General features: G+C 50.5%; 1 protein-coding gene across 12 annotated transcripts in view; it reads right to left on the bottom strand.

The window, feature by feature from the left end:
• AGAP1 (ArfGAP with GTPase domain, ankyrin repeat and PH domain 1) overlaps positions 1 to 18,239 on the bottom strand; it is a 511,591-nt gene that overhangs the window by 319,009 nt on the left and 174,343 nt on the right. For 6 of the 12 annotated variants that reach the window (XM_074315485.2, XM_074315453.2, XM_074315491.2 and 3 more), the window contains exons 3-4: positions 17,687 to 17,774; positions 16,988 to 16,999 (exon numbers count right to left, since the gene is read on the bottom strand). In XM_074315485.2, the coding sequence (XP_074171586.1) occupies positions 16,988 to 16,999; positions 17,687 to 17,774 (100 nt within the window). The remainder of the gene's footprint in view (positions 1 to 16,987; positions 17,000 to 17,686; positions 17,775 to 18,239) is intronic. The other 6 variants (XM_074315523.2, XM_074315538.2, XM_074315532.2 and 3 more) reach the window with 1 other exon arrangement.

Below are 18,239 nucleotides of genomic sequence, written 5' to 3'. Positions count from 1 at the left end.
GCCAGCACGTGGCAGGGCTCAGACGCAAATCCAGATGTGCTGACTCTTACCCTCCGCTCCTCGGGGTGAGTTTCTGCGAAGACAAGCTCTACCTTAACACCCCACGGCCACACGAGCCACACGGCCTCCGTGTCATCGTCTAGCGTCCACGGGGCCGACATGGAGAACACTGGGGGCCCTGACTTTTCCTCACCCCACTCTCCGCTCCACAAGGGGGTTGTCTTCAGTTCCAAAACTCATCCCCGTTGTTAGGAAACTAAAAAGAAATGCACTTGCCTATCCCTTTGTTTCCATGTTTTCACTGTTGGTTTTCATCTTTACTTGTCCATGCATAAACAAAGGGATGACAATTAGCCTTGAGTTTCAAACTGCATTTGTACAGCACACGATTTCCCGTTTCGCTAAGAAAAGGGGCAGGGCGTTATTCTAGCCTCTGATCTGTCAATCAGCTGTGATCCTTGCTGTAGGAACCAGCTGGCCGCAGGCCGACCCTCACCGGGGCTCTGGGTCTCCTACAGTCACAGTTTAGAGAGTCTAGGCCATGAAAACGTTTTGTGTATTTACCTAAAATTTTCTTCTTCCTCACTCAGCCCCATGATAAAACATAAAGAGGAGCTGCAGATTTTATTGTTTCCTAATTGTTTAAGACACGTGGAATGGGGGGGGGGGGGCGGCAGTGAAAAGGTCTGTGACTCTTACTTCTCCTTAGGAGGATATAAAAAATGTTTAATCACAAACGTGCCAGACATTTTTAAAATTAATTTTGCTCTTTTAACGTTGATAAAAATACTGAGGTCAGTAACTTATTAACATTGAGGGTTTGAAGAAGTTTTTGTATTGTGACATTTAAAAGGAATTTTGGGCCACATATTATTTTTAAACTGGGAAAAATGTTTTATTTGCAACATGTTAGTTTACAAAATTTAACCGAATCAGATTTCATTTGCTCTGCCAATTTTTTTTAAATTTAATTTTTTTTTTTAAATAAAGTAACTGCTATAAAAATGTACTAACAGTAAGGATCTAGTAGTGACTGCTGAGTATTTCCACGGGGGAAACGTTTGGGGCTGTGACGGGGTCTCAATGCACCGGCCAGGACCTCTGACGACTTCATTTCATCCTCATCCAAGTAAAATTAAAAAAGGAAGATGAGGAAACAAGTCCAAGTTCCAGGTTAAGACAGCAGATTTGAATGTCACTAATAATTGAATTTCCTTTCCTCCGTTCCTAGTAAAATGAGGGGAAAAGTAAAAACCAAAAAGGAAGAAAACTCACCATCCACCAAGAAAAGGGGCATAGCTTCATGTAACAAAAATCTCAAACACTGGCCTTAAGAATGAAGAGGGGCTCCTAATACCACACCCCCAGTAGACGACAAAGTGTGGAGGAAGAACTGGAAGAAGTGACCCCTCGGAGGACCGGGTGGGGGGTAGGGCACGTCGGACTCATTTGGTGCCGGGATTCAGGAAAAGCGCACCCAGCCTCAGGTCCTGGGGCCCCAGCACTTCCCTGCGGGCGATGGGTGACAGGTCTGGCAAATGCGAATGCGGGCGGAGGGGTCTGTCCCAGCACACTCAAGAGTAGGGCGTCTCCTCCACCCCTTTCTCCTGCCACAGGAAACCGGGTGATGGGGAGCTCCCCACACCCCATTTCTGACTGGGACTGAGTGAGACAGAAGCCTTCGCCAGAGCCAGCCGCTAAGATCTGCCTGCGGCCCCAGCCAGTGTGAGTGACCAGCCCCGAGCCGTGCAGGGGTCCCAGGGCACAGCCAAGACAGCATCCGTCTCAGCAGACAAAGGTCTGGGCAGGTGCCCAAGGAGGAGAAAGCTGGAGAAACGGTAAGGACATCATGCAAAGATACCACCAGAGGGAAAAAAGCGGAAGTGAAGAGGCGGCGGCAGGAAGGGAGCATGCGGAAAACACAGCCGGTGGAGAAAAAAACAAAACTCAAAAAGCAGAAGGAAACCCGTTCCCATTGATCCCCTCCCAGACTCAAACAGTCATTCAGAAAGACAAGAACTCCAGAGATGAGAACCTGCAAACAGTGTGGGATGAGATGGAAACCTCTAGAACTGCGGACCCAGAACATTTTGGAGGGAATGAATACAAGGTGAAAATGGAACAGAAGAGACACTGTTGAAAGCTGGGCTTCTGACACTGAGGAGTGGCTTGAAATAAACAGTCAATGAGATGGAAAAGACAGAGATAAAGTATTTAGAGAGACGCTAATTGACAGGCAGACAAACAAATGAACGGAACAAGAGGATAAATGGCGTGCCTGACGGCAAATCCCCCCCACAAGAACGAAAAGACTATTCAGAGGTGAAAACACACAGGAAGTTTCCTGAAATGCAGAAAAGATCCGAATCTGCTGATCAACACGATATTCCAGGAAAAGGTGACAGAAACTCTCATCACTGTCATGACGAGCAAACTGAGGCCCTGGTGACAAACGGCATGCCAGCCAAGGCTGTGTGCCTCACCACACAGCAGGGTGCAAAGGGGCTTCCAAGGGGCGCACCACCAGGGATTCTGGAAATGGCTGATTTAAGCAGTTCTTACATGTGTGTAACTGTTTTTGAAACTGTGTCGCAGTAACCAACCAGCCTGCCCTGGAGAGTAAGTTATACACTCAACAAAGAGACCAAGAACACACGGATGGGGCCGTGTCAGGTACACTCTTGTGCAAACACAGAACCCACCTTCTGAAACGCTGCGAAACGTACCACTTCGCACTGGCCTTTTAAAAACCCCACAAACTGTGCAGACAAGCACCCTGCGATGTCCCGCCTTCTCAGGCGTGACCAGCCGGCACGTGCGTGGTGGTGGCTTTCTGTGTGTGACACAAATCAGGGAAGCAAAATCAAGCACACCGAGGGTCCCCACAGCACATTCAATGGTCCCCACTTAGCCTTAGGGGAACTACTTTCTGAAACTGTTTGCAGAGCGAGAGCAGCTGCTTTTAAGAACTCAACTTGCAATTTTCAAAGTCCCATTATTCTTACTACTTGAACACTGTTGGATCCATTAGGTCGGCGCAAAAGTAACTGCGGTTTAAGAGGTTAAAAATAATTGTAAAGCCCGCAATTACCTTTGCACCAACCTACTACTTACTGGAAGAGTATCTTGAAATTGAAAACAGGTTGTACATTTATTTTAAAAACGTCACTAACTTGTGTAGCTCAAGCACTCGACGTCAAGCAAACAAAGCCGAAATTAACAGGCTGAAACAACAGATGTAGCACTGAAATTGGAGACCCTAAGGTCCTCCTGAGTGTCCACAGAGACAGCTTTGTTGTGGTCTTTGGTAAGCAATGGTCAGAAATGTACAAACCAGAAGGTGTACAAGTTTTATGAATGAAACGCCATCATGTTCCAGGGACCTACATAAACCGTGTTTACAAATATGCTATCGCTGCACAAAAAGAAGTTGGAAACTGATGTTTGAGGAAGTGGTTTGTTTACCAATAGTTACATTCAATTTCCTTACATCTCAGCATGACAGTTCACAGTTATATAGAATAATAATAAATCGAGTAGTAAAATGAGCAGTTTAACACATAAAACCTATTAAGAGCTCTCTCCTCCACGTAATGTCATTAAAGACTAAAATAGACACACAACTCTGGCCAGGTGTGCAGGCTGGTTTACCTGGCCAGTCTTTAGTCATCAGCATCTAAGTTCACTTTTCCTAAGTTTTATTAGCATCCCCCTAGAAAAAACACTAAAATTGCACTAAACTAACCTTACCCCCAACTAAATGATGCCCGTAGCAAAGGCTGCAGAATCTCAGGTACTTGGCCTTGGGCTTGGAGCCCCCAGACCCACTATGCGGTCCTGGCTCCACACACTCAGACTTTCCTGCAAAGCAGTGTTTGGAAGTTAGAACCAAACCCCCACAAAGCTAACACACTGCCCTCCACACAACTCAGTACTTTCCCCCATAACTCAGTGGCCTTTCCAAGGGTCAACTTCAGGCCCACATCTCCAGGCTTTTCCTAATATTTTGTGCTAATTCCACGTTTTCTGGAAGATTCAGGATAACACTTCCTTCTTCCCAAAGCAGAGCAGCTTCTGAAATAGCAAGTCGTGGCCGAGCTGCGCAGGGGGCCCCAGGAAGACAACACAGGGACGCCCCCTTTGGCAGAGCCCCACTATCTACCCAGGTGCACGTGCTTCGGTCTCAGAGCGGGACCCCCGTGTAAGCGAGTGATAAAATAACCCAAGGGAATTTATACCCAACTAATGACACTTTGGTTCTCACCAGTACATGTACAAGTGTCCCGTGTGCCTTCTGCCTTTTCTTCAACTGTAAGGGCCTCACTGCCAATTTCCCCGTGTTACCTCCCAATAAAATCTTGGGCTTCTGAACCACTGCTCAACCAGTATTTACTGTGTTCCCCCGAAAATAAGACCTAGCCAGACCATCAGCTCTAATGCGTCTTTGGGGGCAAAAATTACTATAAGACCCGGTCTTATTTTAATGGAAGACCAGGTCTTTATAAGACCGGATATAATACCCAGTTAATTTTTGCTCCAAAAGACGCATTAGAGCTGATGGTCCGGCTAGGTCTTATTTTCGGGGAAACACAGTAGCAAGTCCCCTTATGTGCAGTGCTGGTGCCACCAACAGGATGAACACGACAGAACCTCTGCCCTCATGGAGCTTATTATTGTCAAGGGCAGTGGACGGAAAAGGAAACTGATAAGGCGAGCTGGCTGGGCGGGGGACCAGGGGCTGGCACCATGCGCAGACGCAGCCTGTGCCCTGCAACCGAGAGGACGGGGCAGTGGGGGCTGGGTTTCAATCACCACTCAGAAGGAGAAAATAGTCATATAATGATGCCCTCCCCCAAGATAATCTAATTTATAGCCAGCGAAGCAAGCTGTTTACTGGAAATATTCCAACACCCACTGCTGAGTCTGTACTTGGATGTTCCAGCATCTACTACTATCTGGAAATAGCTTGGGTGGGAAATTAATAAAATATATTTAGTCACGCATATTTGTTTCTCTGGGAGAAAATGTACCTAAGGTTATTTGTTGGTTTTATTTTTAGTATTCTGCACATTTATTTTAAGCACTAAAAAAAAGTACAATTACAAGGAGCACTGCAGATTGGGGAGAAAGCGCTTCCCTCCTCACCTTGAGTATTTAAACAAGGCTTCCTGGCAAGTCACACCCCCCGTGGCCTGAGACGTACACTCCCAGGCAGGAGTGTGCAAACACGTGGGAGTGAGCAGGTGAGCACCAAACAGAAGCCGGAGGGGGGGTCATCCGGCTACCAACACTCGGGCAGATGGTTTCTGGGTCCCTCACATGTTACTGTTCTAAGCTAGTGTTTCCCACGTGAAAATAACTTTTTATTTAAAAAAAAATTTGTCATGTAAACTACTCTTGTGTGTGCAATTTTAGAACCGAACACGTGAAAGTACTACCTAGAAATCGTTCACACAAAATCTCTAAATATAAATCGGGTGTTTGTTTCAAGAAACTAGAAAAGGGTGGTTGCTGGTAGAACTGACCGTAGGGAGAAACCAAGAAAACCTACGCATCTTAGCGCTCCATGCGGTTTTCACAGGCTGCAGAGGCGGGGTCAGCCAACCATCTCTGTAAAGGGCCAGGTAATAAATATGCTGGGCACTGGGGGCCGCATGCTTCTTTGTTTCTGTTGGGGTTTTGTTTGTTTTTATAAACCTTTAGAAATGCCAACAATCCTTCTTCGTTCCTGGGCAGTAATAGCCCAGGTAGGGGACATCCCGGTGGGACAGGCAGTGTCCCCTTTGACATTTCTCTGGCTGACGCAAGCTTACTGTTTGGCCTGTCACTGCCCACTTTCTGTTGGGGGACTCTGTTACATTCCTATGGAAACAGTGTAAGTACTTTAATGGGAGTTCAGCAGATTTTGTCTCCAGGTTTCTGTCTCCATCCTAGAGAAGACTTTGGTTCCCAAGAACACCCTGGAGAACTGGCACCCTCTGAGCGGGGCACCATCAAGTCCTGGAGCAAAGCCTGGCATCCAGTGCGAGAGGAGACAGGACTGCCCAGGGCGTCCTCCCATGTGTACGCGTGTGCGTGTGAGTGTGTGCATGTACGTGTATCACGGCCTCTCAGGCAGAATCCGACCCTGCAGGGCCCAGGAGCTCCTGCACCTGGAACATCTTAGAAGCAGCTTAGCTTGCATCTGCCACCTGTGCACCGCCAGGCTGCCACCCAAGTGGAACAAGGTGCCCGGGCCTATGGCCCTGAACACGCCATGCAGCGGAGTTTCTCAGACCTAACAAGCAGCATCACTCCTCGTGGGGCTGCAGACGGTTCAGTGGTCGGTGGGTTCCCACCACGATGCGAGTTAGTTCCAACGCCCAGAGGGTGTGAGGGCTCTTCCCACTTGTCCTCTGGTGTCCCTCTCCAAAGCCAGCACTCGTGGAATGACCTGGCAGGAGCCCAGAGGTGCGGCCGCCCTGACTCCCCTCAGAATCCTTCTGTCAGCCACTCCCCACGGGGGCTGCTGTCCCCGCCCCTGGGCCCTGATGGAGGACGCACATGCCAGCCAGTCTGATCCACTCAGATTGTGCAGTGACACCACACCTGGGTCTGGACAGGCCCCACACACCTCCCTCCTTCCTGACCAGGCTCCAAACCTCCCTTCCTCATTCACCTAAACGCGGGTCCTCTCGTGCTCGTGTAGAGGTGAAGACATGCTGTGACCTGCTTTCTGTTACCAGTCCCCCCGCAATCTCCCCCACACACTCACACTTTCTACACCCCTGGCCCGTTCACGTCCCCAAACAGCACAAGGGCTGGTTCTTCTTTTGTTTGTGGTGGCGCTGTTTTTAAAATAAGCAAAACAGTAAGAAATGGGGCTGAAAAAAGGGTAACAATGGCTGGGCACAGGTGCTGCCCTCAGGGCGGTGTGAACAGAACACCAGCAGCTTCCAGATGCAGAGCAGGAGTCACCCATCCCACACACAAGGGATGTGAGGGGACCGAGATCCTGCCTCCGAATCCTTCCCAGCACAGGGCCTGCAGGAAGCCACCTACGATGGACAGAAGACTGACTGTGAGCTGACTCTTCTGGCCTGGGTCAACCACCCCGAATTCATGGTCAATGCGTATGCATCACACCAAACTGTCCTCTGGTGTAGAGAACTAACAGCCGTCGGTGCCACACGTGTAAGGACAGGCGCGCGTGCGCACACTGTCTGTCCCCATCTCAGACCTCACGCCTGCTCCCACCGGTGCCTCAGCTCTCAGGCTGGCGGGACCCGACTCCTGCAGGACACGTGAAGCAGAGGGAGAACTGGGGGGCCTTCCCATCGCACCACCACTTCTCCTTTATGCAATTTTCTGTCTTATTTTGCTGCTGGTGTTTGAACCTTGACCACCCTTCTCCCATGACCTGGCCCTGGGAGTTTGCCATGACCCCAAATAAAGTTTGCACTTAGAGTTCTGAGGTCGAGCACGATCTTACAGGATGCAGCACTTTCCTCACACAGCAGGTTAAGTTCATCTCCTACCAGCCACAGAGGGGATGTGTGGTCCGCATGTTGGCATCAATACCAAGCCTCCTCTGCCATGCGAACCCCTCCATCCTGACCCACACCATGGTGCTTGGGGAGCTCCCCACCCCCCGGCCTCCTCCCTCTCGTCTCCCCAGCTCGCCTGAGGCAGACCTCTACCCACTGTTCCTTCTTCTCTGTACGGTCTTCCACTGAAAACCTCTCACCCTCACGTCGGATCGCCTTAGTTAAAAGCCGGTTATGAGTGTCTTCTTGGTCCTGGGACCAATAAGACAGATTGAAAGGGAACAAGAGGTGGTGAATAAAGACGATGGTGGGAAGGGGGATGCAGAGAAATGATTCTGTGAGCTGATGCTTCAAGATCCAAACAGCGCACAATGACCAAAGAGTACGTCTTCTGTCCTTGAAGATCAAGAAGGAAAATCTTTCTGAAAAGCCTGAGGTCCACCTAATGAGAGATTTGCCAGAGGTCACAGTGGGGTGAGTTCCAACAGTATCCATCACGTCTTTAAGGCCACCAGGGTCTCGCGAGACAGACTGGGTCTAACAGACCGGTGAATCGGGAAAGTATCTAATCAGAAAGCCCCCTTAACCTACTGGTTAAGATGTAGGAAAAGTGCGGGACTCAAGCGATGCCAGTCAGAGCTGCCAGTGAGGCTTTCGCTGGAGCTGGGAAAAACCTTCCGTTCTTCCTCCCCATGTCCCGTGAGCACTAGGGACCAGGTGGCAAGCTGTTGCCACCAGGCAGGCAGACCCAGCTGAGAGCATGACGCCCAGCGGGGCAGGAAGCGGGAGAGGCAGCGTCCTCGTGAGCGTACACTGGTCAGCAGATTAGGGTCTTTCCACAGCGAAATCCATCCCCTTAGGGGCTCCCAGTATGCGAGTTAATGAAACCCCTCTTTTCTAGTTAAGCTCATTTACGTTAAGTCCTCCATTCTTTCCAACCTAGAAAGGCTAGTCTTACAATGAACACTGACCCACATCAGATCAGAGCCAGCCGCTGCCCGGGTTAGCGGGGGTCTGGCCGGCTGCCATTTGGGTCCCTGGACCGGGGCCGGCTGCCAGCAAGATGGCGCCATCAAGGCCAACGGTCGTGGGGAGGAGCAGCCATGGACCGAGGGGCCCACGCCCATGGTGACCCAGCTGTGACAGAGCCAATGGCTATTTTCTAACTTGCAATAAAAAGCGCAAGCATTTCAAGTTTTAAAACACACCTTAGGAGTTAACAATTTCTCTAGGAAAAATGATGTGGTAACTGCAGATGTGAAACGTGCTACACCCTCGTCTCCGTCTTCCGACGAGAGACATGGCTTTTGAAACAACTTTCAGTGTCACGAGGTGTCAGGGCAGCAGTGGTGCCTACAGCACGCATATGCTATTTTGGGGGCTCTGAGAGTCCAATGACATCAGTGAGCATCTGTGGGCTGCCGGGGGGCCTGGGGACTCTTCCCAGCAGAGGCCAGCACGTCCTCTTCCGAGCGCTCACAGATTCTCACTTGGCCAGGTGTAAATCACTACCATGAATTAGAGTTATGTCCCCAGCAGCCTCCTCTCTCTGGAATGCACGCCCGACCGCAGGCCCAGTGCCCAGGGCGCAGTGGGTCCGCGGTTTCTTGTCGACTTAATGAGAACAATATGGGACGAGTGTGTGTTCCGAGTTCCAACCAACGCAAAAACACATTTTGTACTGCCAATTTCATCAATGCCAATAACATGACAACCTCCTTATTCGAATTTTACAGCTTTCTTTTTCTGGTTCAAAATAAGGTACAGCATGCTTCTCTTTTATGCCTTGGGAGTGCTGGTAATATTTCAGTACTTCACCTGGTGTAGACAGTACCACCTGTTCCTCCACGGCTGCCGTGTGAGGACGGCAGACTTCGCTCACTGTTATCAACATGACGACAAGAGATGAGCAATGGCATTGCCGTGGTTAGACACTGGCTTAGTATCTGAAATAATCGGAGAAGACGGCTGAAATGATGTCTGTTTCACCCATTAAACCAACCAACCTACCAGTAGGCTCCCAATATAAGGCTTCCAGATAATACTCATTAAAATAAATTATCACATACTTATAATCATTTGGTTGCAAGTAACAGTAAAATTATGTTGAAAAATTTAAATGGCTGGATTTCAAAACTACTCAAATTTTATTAGAGTTTATAATTTTTTTTTCCATTGGAACATTAAACAGCACCCATGAACGTGTTTAGAAATAAACCCTAACATCTGCTGAGCAGTGGTAGCTGACAAACATTTTTTTTTATTTGATTTGGAAAGGGTTTCTGGAACTGACAGCTTAAATGCATTTCATGTGTCCCAGAAAATGGGCCCAAGTAAAGTTTACCACATGGTCTGTTTCTAAGAAACGAAGTAAACATTCATTAAAAAACTATTTAAGAGACATGTGCTCCTGAGAACACACTTACTGCCTGAGACAGATGCATCTGTTAGAAAGCAATTCCAGGCCGAGGCCTGAAGGGAAAAGGCAAGACTAACGGAGGGACAGCCAGCTGACCTGACAGCCAGCAGAAGTGACCACCAGAACTGTCCACCAGCACGTGACATCGGCAGCTGGGAACAGGCAGGGCAAGCCCACAGTGGAAACCCCAGGGCCATTCACCCAGGGAGGACAGCAGTGAGACTCAGAACGCCGGCAGGACAAGGCGTGGTCACCTGCTGTCCCACGCACTGGAACTGTCACGGTGCATGGAGTCTGTTCCTACCACCAGAGACGCTCCTGACGTGCGTCCATACAGCACCCCCACCCCCACGTGTGAGGAAGACCTCACAGAACTCAGCCCAATCTGGAAAAACCTGAGCGGGGTAGTCAGCCCACTTTCAATTCTCCTCTTTTCTCTAGTTTCTAGATCACATCATTGGGTCCCAGGCCACTCGCACAGGACTCTAGTTTTGATGACACTGTCTCTGAGCTCCAGTGAGAGCACTGGTGAGGGAAGGCCTCAGGCACTGCACAGCCTGGTCTGGGTGCGATCAAGGAACAGAAGAGCTGGGGTCTGATCAGAGCAGGATGCGAGGACCAGACGTCACTCCTGGGAACAGCCGAGGGGGCTGGGCTGACCACCTGGCACGGGAAGGCGAAGGAGCCGGGACCCACGGCTCCCAGGTGTGAGTCACTGAGCCAGGGGTTAACGCAGAGGCTTCCACACCCGTCTATGGGCCCTGCACCAGCCGTGAAGCAGCGAAGAGTAAGCTGAGGTTCAGTAGGACGGCAACCTGCCCGAGACGGCAAGAGCAGTGCGCTGCTGAGACAGGCGGGGAGGCTGTGGGGACAGAGCCAGGACTGGTTTCCAGGCCCTCGGCCTCACGTGGAAGGTGCTCACTCGGGTAGTAAATGGCCATCAACTGTGATTGCATGGCCATCAGCTGTGGCTAGTTGGCCGTCAGCTGTAACCAGTGAGCCATTGGCCACTAATATAACTGCCGTGGCTACACTAGCAGAAAATGGGGGGCTGGCAAGATGGTGGCTGAGCCTGCAAGCGCGGATTGCAGTTAGGATGGCGGGTTGCGGACAGTGTGGCTCCTGCTTCCTGTGTCTCCAACCCAGCCGCCAGCGAGAATATAGTGGTATGACTCCCCCATCTATGGCTCCGTGGGTGTTCCTTTTTGGCCTCACCATGTCCTACGTTCTTATGTGGGGAGTGGAACCAGAGACCCTGCAGGCCGCCCTGCATGACAGAAGCCCAAATTTCAATGTCCCTGGGTTGGAAGCTTCCAGAAGGTGTATCACGGGGGGTGTCATGCTGGGTCGCTGGTCCCACTCCCCACATAAGAACGCAGGACATGGTGAGGCCAAAAAGGAACACCCACGGAGCCATAGGTAGGGGAGTCATACCACTATGGTCTCACTGGAAGCTGGAGCCACACAACCTGCAACCCGCCATGCTAACTGCAATCCGCGCTTGCCAGCCACCATCTTCTTGCTAGCCCCCATTTGCTGCTAGTGTCGCCACGGCAGTTATATTAGTGGCCAGTGGCTCACTGGTTACAGCTGATGGCCATCCAATCACAGTTGATGGCCATTTACTACCTGAGCCAGCACCTGTCTATGTGAGGCCGAGAGCCTGGAAACTGCACTCCTGGCTCTGTCCCCACAAGGCAGTTCTTGCAGACCCTCAAGAGTCCAGGCAGGATGGGGACTGGGCCGCGGGGTGGGGGAGGCGGCCCCTCCAGCCCTGAAGTCCCACGTGCCAGGCTCCACGAAGCAAGACGCTCCAGCTCCCCACACACCCCCTTGCTTCATCTTGTCATGTCCGGCCTCCAAGCCTGAAGCCACTCCACCTGCCACACCACCCATCATCACAGCCCTGATCATTAAGGAACACGCCATGCGTTTCCAGATCTCTCCCTGGAATGGGGACCTCACTCCTTCTGAGGAAAGCTCCAGGTCTTTACCAAACTCCATGCATCTGATATAACCCCAGAAACAAGACTCCGGAGATTTAAAAGCTGGAACACACCCAGTATACTTTCCTACTACTCAGACACAAAACAAAAGCACATTTTGGAATTTCCTATTACTTATGTTCAAAGAGTCTAATTTCCTACCTTCAGTGATATGAACTGTCAGCCTTACTATCTCAACCATTTTCTCTTTCCTTACCTAATAGTTACAATCACTTAGTATCTAACATTTTTCCTGGAACTTTTCCTAATCAGGAGACACTCAGGTTTCTTCCATGTCCCTTGTCTGTTTCAGAGGATTCCAAAAGGAGAAATTTCCATCTGGGAGGACGCTGGCTTCCTCTCCCTGTCCTCCGACCAACTCCTACTGGGAGATCCACCTTTAGTTCTTCGCCTGTGCTCGTCGGACTATCTTCACTTGTTGTATCTGTGCAGTGATGCAGGGCCAGTTCCTAGCAGTAAATCCACGTTCTCCATTTTGGGGAGGAGTGGAGAGCCTGCTGTGGGAAGCTCCCGGTGTGGCCACACACGTTCAGTCACAGAGAGTAACGGGAAAGCACAGGGACGGCTCTCCCGTCACTGCGGAGATGACGGTGTCAGGCTCCTGGAGGTGAGAGGCGGCACGCCCCCCCCCCGCCCCCCCCAGGCTCTCGGCCAGACACTGCTGGCTGCCGGCCTACACAGGTTCGGGGCTGCCATGTCCTGAGAGCTTTCTGCCCACAAATGTGAGTTGACAAGAGCCTGTGAGAGGCTGAGGGTTCATCCACCTAAGGAATGAGTCCCTGAGGACTTCAGCTCACGAGGAACCAGGAATGTCACAGTCAGTGGCTCCTAAGTCACGCAGGCGAAGGCCCTTGTCAGCAAATCCCTTCCTGTGGCTGCAGCAGGTAATGACACCGCTGACCCCTGCTCCCGGGGAGGCAGGTGCCTGCCCTGCTTCCACCCCTTCCACACCCGGGCGAGGGTTTATTCCCAATTTGAATGAAAGAGACTCTCAGACAGCATGACTTCATCCAGGCACTTTCACCTCATTCAGAAGCCTAAAGTTCCTTAAAAAAATTAGCTGAGAGCAGTTAGTTTTATAATCACAGGAAGAAAGATCTCTGGACATTTCTACGTGTGTCACCACCAACCTTACAGTCTTCCGCTCACTGCACCAGACGGTTTAGGTTCGTCTCAGAGAGCAAGTGGTTCCTGCCCCGTTACTGCCACCCGGAAGGCACCCGCTGGGTTTTGGCTTTTCTGGGCCCAAGGTCCTTTCCTGCGAGCTGCGCTGCACAGCTCAGCATGGCCCACGGTGTGAGCAACGGGAGGAGCGGCAGAGAGGAATGTCACAGGGACGAGGTTTCAAGCAATGACTCGGAATCTCTGAAGGACACATGAACCCTGTCCCGCAAGGGGTGACGTGTCTCTGGGCAGGTCCTTGTTTCAAATTCTCACATAATACTGGGTGCCTGCTTTTCTCTCCTTTTTCTGAAGGGAGAGAGTTAAAAATTGAGTGGCGGTCACATAGGATATGATGAGATGCAGTGACTATTAAGACCCTAAACACATGAGGTAGAAACTCAAATTATACACCAAACGTCATTCACAATTCTAATTAGCAGCCATTAATAGGACACTAATGGCCACGCAGTCATTTTCATCTGATTCTCTTTACCGAGCGTGAGTGACAGCTGTGAAATTCCCATCAGACCTGTGAAGGTCACATGTAAACCAATTCATCTTTGTGAAGTTCTAGAGTATCAGTCGTTAACATCACAGGGAGGTCGGGGGCGTCCATTGCACGCTTGTCACCAGAAGTAACGGGCCCCTCACCCGTTCTGAGTGCAGCTTCTGTTTGAACACCATGTGTGTATCCTGTACACACTGCTGTGGGCTGAACTCTGTCCCACAAAAGACACATTCCAGTAGGAACTGCCAGTGCCTGAGGTGGCCTCATTTGGAAACAGGGTCTTTGCAGATACAGTCAAGTTAAGATGAGGTCACACTGGAGCAGGGTGGGCCCTAACCCCGTGACCAGTGCCCTCGTGAGGAGAGGGAACTCTGGACACAGGCACAGGAGAAGGCCAAGGAGGTTTATGTGTCCTTTCGGGAGGACAGCGTCAGAGGCTGGAGGGATGCTGGGGTCCAGTCACCACCAGCAGCGAGAAGAGGCACGGAACAGCCCTGTCACCACCCTGACCGACTTCTGGCCTCCAGGGCTGAGAATCCATCTGTTGTTATAAGCCACCAAGTTTGTGGCAATTTGTTACTGCAACCCTACGACTGAAAATGCATGAACATCACTCTCTCACTTCCTGGAGAGGGTATTTGCCGGTACAAGAATTTTACTCTTTGGATCACTTTCATGGCACCACAGGCTCCCTGCTGAGTTGCCCACTTTTGCATTGTTAATTCACTCATTAAAAAGCACATGTAATATTTACATCCATCCCTCATTTAAACTGCATGTTTAAAATTATCTAAATTGTGTGAGTCAGCTCTTTTTACTATAAGAATAGCAACCAAAATGTATCACACCATTAAAACACAACAAATGTTATCCTCTAAGACGCAGCTAAAGCCCATCTGATCTGATGGAAAGTGCGCTCAGGTGAAGGCTGGGAGACCACCCTGCATCAGAGTTTTCTACTGGGGGTCAGGGGGTCAGGAGGGGGGGGGCAACGAGAATGAACTCTTCTGGACACAGGAAGTCCCTTGCCACCTTACCCCTCCCAGCAATCTAGATCCCTGCCACGAGTCAGAGGAACGCTAAGGGATATCTGCACATTAGCTAAATCAAAAGACCCGCCATATACAGACATGAGGAGAGCAGGGAGCTCCAGCGAGCGTGTGGGGGCGATCACACAGCCACGCCAGCGGCAACATGCCTTCCACGGCAAGTCGCTGCCCACCTGGAGCCAGAGGCAGCCCTCATGCCAGCAGTTGTAAGAGGACAGGAGGGAAAATGGGAAGGTAGTGACACCAGGGATGGGATGGCTTCACAGCTCACGCAAAGTCCAGTCCCCTCGGCCTGGCACCCACAGGCTTCCGTCACCTGTGGTCTGACCTGCCCTTCTGTCTGTCTCCACAGTAATGGGGGAGTTGTGCAATCATGGCCTCATCTCCCGCCTGCATGACCAGGAGAGCAGTCCCGCTGCCCCATCTCTCCACAAACCTGGGCCACCACACAGAGCGTAAACTTAACTCCAGAGCATTCTGTATGTAAAGCTTCTCGATAAAGCACACGTAGGCGACTGGCATTAACACATTCGACAAGAATGGAAATCCCTTGCTGCTATAAGCTCCCTGACCGTGAGAAAACACTTCAGCATAGCAAGACAGCGAGCAATCACGCTGTAAATTCCTTTTCTTTCATAAACAACCAGCGACCATTCCTCCCTACTGGCGTTTTGAGACAGGATGTGGGAGTCAGTTGCCTGTTCTCCTTAAGACGTGGACACCTGCCCGTTCTAGGCATGCATGGGTGGCCGGCCCCAGGAAACAGGGATTCGAGGGGCTGACAGGCTTCCAGGTACAAGGCAGTACCTGTATTCACGATTCTTTTAGCACCCGGAGCCCACGGGAGGCACCTGGGTGGGGTGCCGCTCTGAGCTCCTGGCACCCAGTCCCCTGGACCTGCAGTCAATCAGTGAGAGGACAGGTGGCCAGCTGAGCTCCTGAAGTTGAGACAAAAGACTGGACAGTCATTCCCCTGCCCCAGGAGGCCTTGGGACAGACCCACAGAGGGAGAACATGTCTCCACTCTGCAGATAAAGGCGGGAGGCCCCTACAGGTACTTGCGTTGGCTTTTCTGCACTTAAAAAAATCACATCTTTTTAAAACTGTAATGCGATACCACAAGATTCGGTGGAGTAAATGGGTTACTTGAAAAAGCAGAGAAGCTGGGCTATTAGAGACCACAGGTTAGGTCCCCCCACAGGGTGTAATCTTTACGCTGTTGTATGAACGAACATTCAAGAGAAATGCCTTCATGCTAATCAAAATATAAGGCCGGTTGCAAAGACATCACAGTCAGGTCCAAATGCGATGGGACAAACTGAAGACGCGAAGGGAAAATGGCAGATGGCACTGGAGAAGGAGGGAAGAGGTGCCCCTGAGTGAAACAACCAGTGAATCCGCACCAACCACACCACACAGCGGAACCAAACGTGAGAAAAGCCAGAGCCTTGAGACAAAATCTGGGGCCCAGACCACAGAACCTCAGGACCCAGCTGGAATCGGAAAGCCCACGGCGGGTGGGGAAGGATGCAGGCAGATTACTCGACGAGGTGGTCACTTCACCTGCACTCAGGATACCCAGGGCTCAACAGCTCATGGTATCAAGCTATATAACAGCTAGTCCCGAGAAGTCAGTAGAAAACCCAAGGAAAAATCTCTAAAGGACCCTCTAGGGAAATCAAAATGACTACGGCTAAAAGCCAGGCTCAGACACAAAGCGACAAATACACCAGCATGGCCCAGGTACAGATCCCAGGAAAGGAATTAGAGACTCTTCACTTCCTCAGCTTCCTCACCTGTCTGAACCACACAACTTTCTAGCACCTGTACACACTTTCCATAGGACGGCCAGGTGCTAGCTCGTGGAATCCCACACTCAAGCCTTTGCATTAACCTCTGATCGTCCAAGGCTGGCCTCTCAGGATGGGTAATGCAAAAAGTAGGCCTCTGCCTGATGTGACCACCGCGAGGCTGTTACATGTGTGAAAACGTCTGCAAATCAATGGCAGAGCCCAAGCCAAGATGCCACAGAATTCCATCCCTCAGTACTTTTCCGAGCGGTTCCACAGTATCCGGGACAAAAGTTAAACACTAGAACAGGTGTTACAGGAAACACAGGAAGCTACTTAGGACTACTTCTAAAAACACGTCTAAGGGACACAACAGGGTGAAATGTTTAACTTACAAAAAAAGATAAAATGAAACAAAAGAGGATGGGACACAGAACACGAGGGAAGGGACGACAGTACAGTACGAAGCTGTGCCTCTTCTCTTCAAACAAGACAAGCGCTGCCATGAAGAAAACGTATAGTTACCTGCATCCATATCTGCAAAGAATGGAACAGCCAGTAAGAAAAAGAAGGAACCAGAAATTCAGTGTCTCAGAGTTGGATTTTGAAAGGTTATACGGAGAGAAAATATAATTTAGAAAAATTGCGTGTGAACTATACCTGGATTAGGGAACATGGGGGCTGAATGGGTATTACTACCATAATTTTACTTAAAGCAGAAAAAAACCACAACATCATGGAGATGTTAACTGAAGAAGTGAAAGCCCAATGGCACACGAAACGTCTTCTTCTCACACAAAATTATTATTAAAAGTTTATAATACAATATAAGGGGAAAACACACTCAAGCATAGAGTGGTCGGTGATCTGAAAGGCTCGTGGGTATGACTGAGTCACAGGACGGACAAATTAGGTATGAACTCAATATCGAGATCAATGTCTGAGCCGTATTTAAAGGACTAACACTGGATTAACATTTGACAGGACAGAACTATCGGGGGGGAACTAAGTTCCACCTCATTCCATGGTTCGACTGTTGCTCCCAAAGGCACATGGCGTATAACAGGTCGGCTAAAACACTACGCAGGAAACACTATCCCTTAGGATTTCTACAGCCTGGTAGTTTGGTGCTCTGACATGTGACACATCACAGTAACGGCTTAGAATAGGCTACAAAACAAATCTGAAATGCTCAGGCCCGAGGCTGCCCGCCCCCCAGCGTACCTTCGGGAGACTCTTCCTGGACGTACGTGCCGGTCAGGTAGCGGTGCACCAGCGCAGACTTGCCACTGGCCAGATTGCCCACGATCCCCTGAAACAAAGCAACAGACGGCCGTTACGTACCGTGACGTCAGGCTACTCACCAACGTGCAAAAGCAGGCAAAACGTGCAGCGAGTCCCCAAATCACAACTACACACCAGCTGGACGGTCAGAACTGGGCTCACTGGATCCGCCTGCTGGAGGAAAAAGGACCCCAGCAGCTTCATTACCGCCTCCCCTTCTCATCAGCCTCTACGGCTCTGAGGGTGTGGACACTGTCCCCACACACACCAGTGACGGCACTCTTCCAGACACTGTGTGCAGTGGGGACATCAGGAAAGGGTGTGTCAGCCAGCCCATCATTTATCATGAACCCTTCACACCCTGAGCAAGGTATAGGTGTTAAATGGGGCACTGTGGCCGGAGGGTAATACGCAAATGCGGAGGATATCCCGGTGCATTCCTTTGGGGCTTTGGGTAGGAGCCTGGAGCCCGGTTGGACTGGGTGAACTCAAG

Source organism: Rhinolophus sinicus, chromosome 17 (genome assembly GCF_057876585.1).
Source record: "Rhinolophus sinicus isolate RSI-liver-muscle chromosome 17, RSI-T2T, whole genome shotgun sequence".
NCBI lineage: Eukaryota > Metazoa > Chordata > Mammalia > Chiroptera > Rhinolophidae > Rhinolophus > Rhinolophus sinicus.
This window is presented reverse-complemented; position numbering and strand designations above follow the sequence as displayed.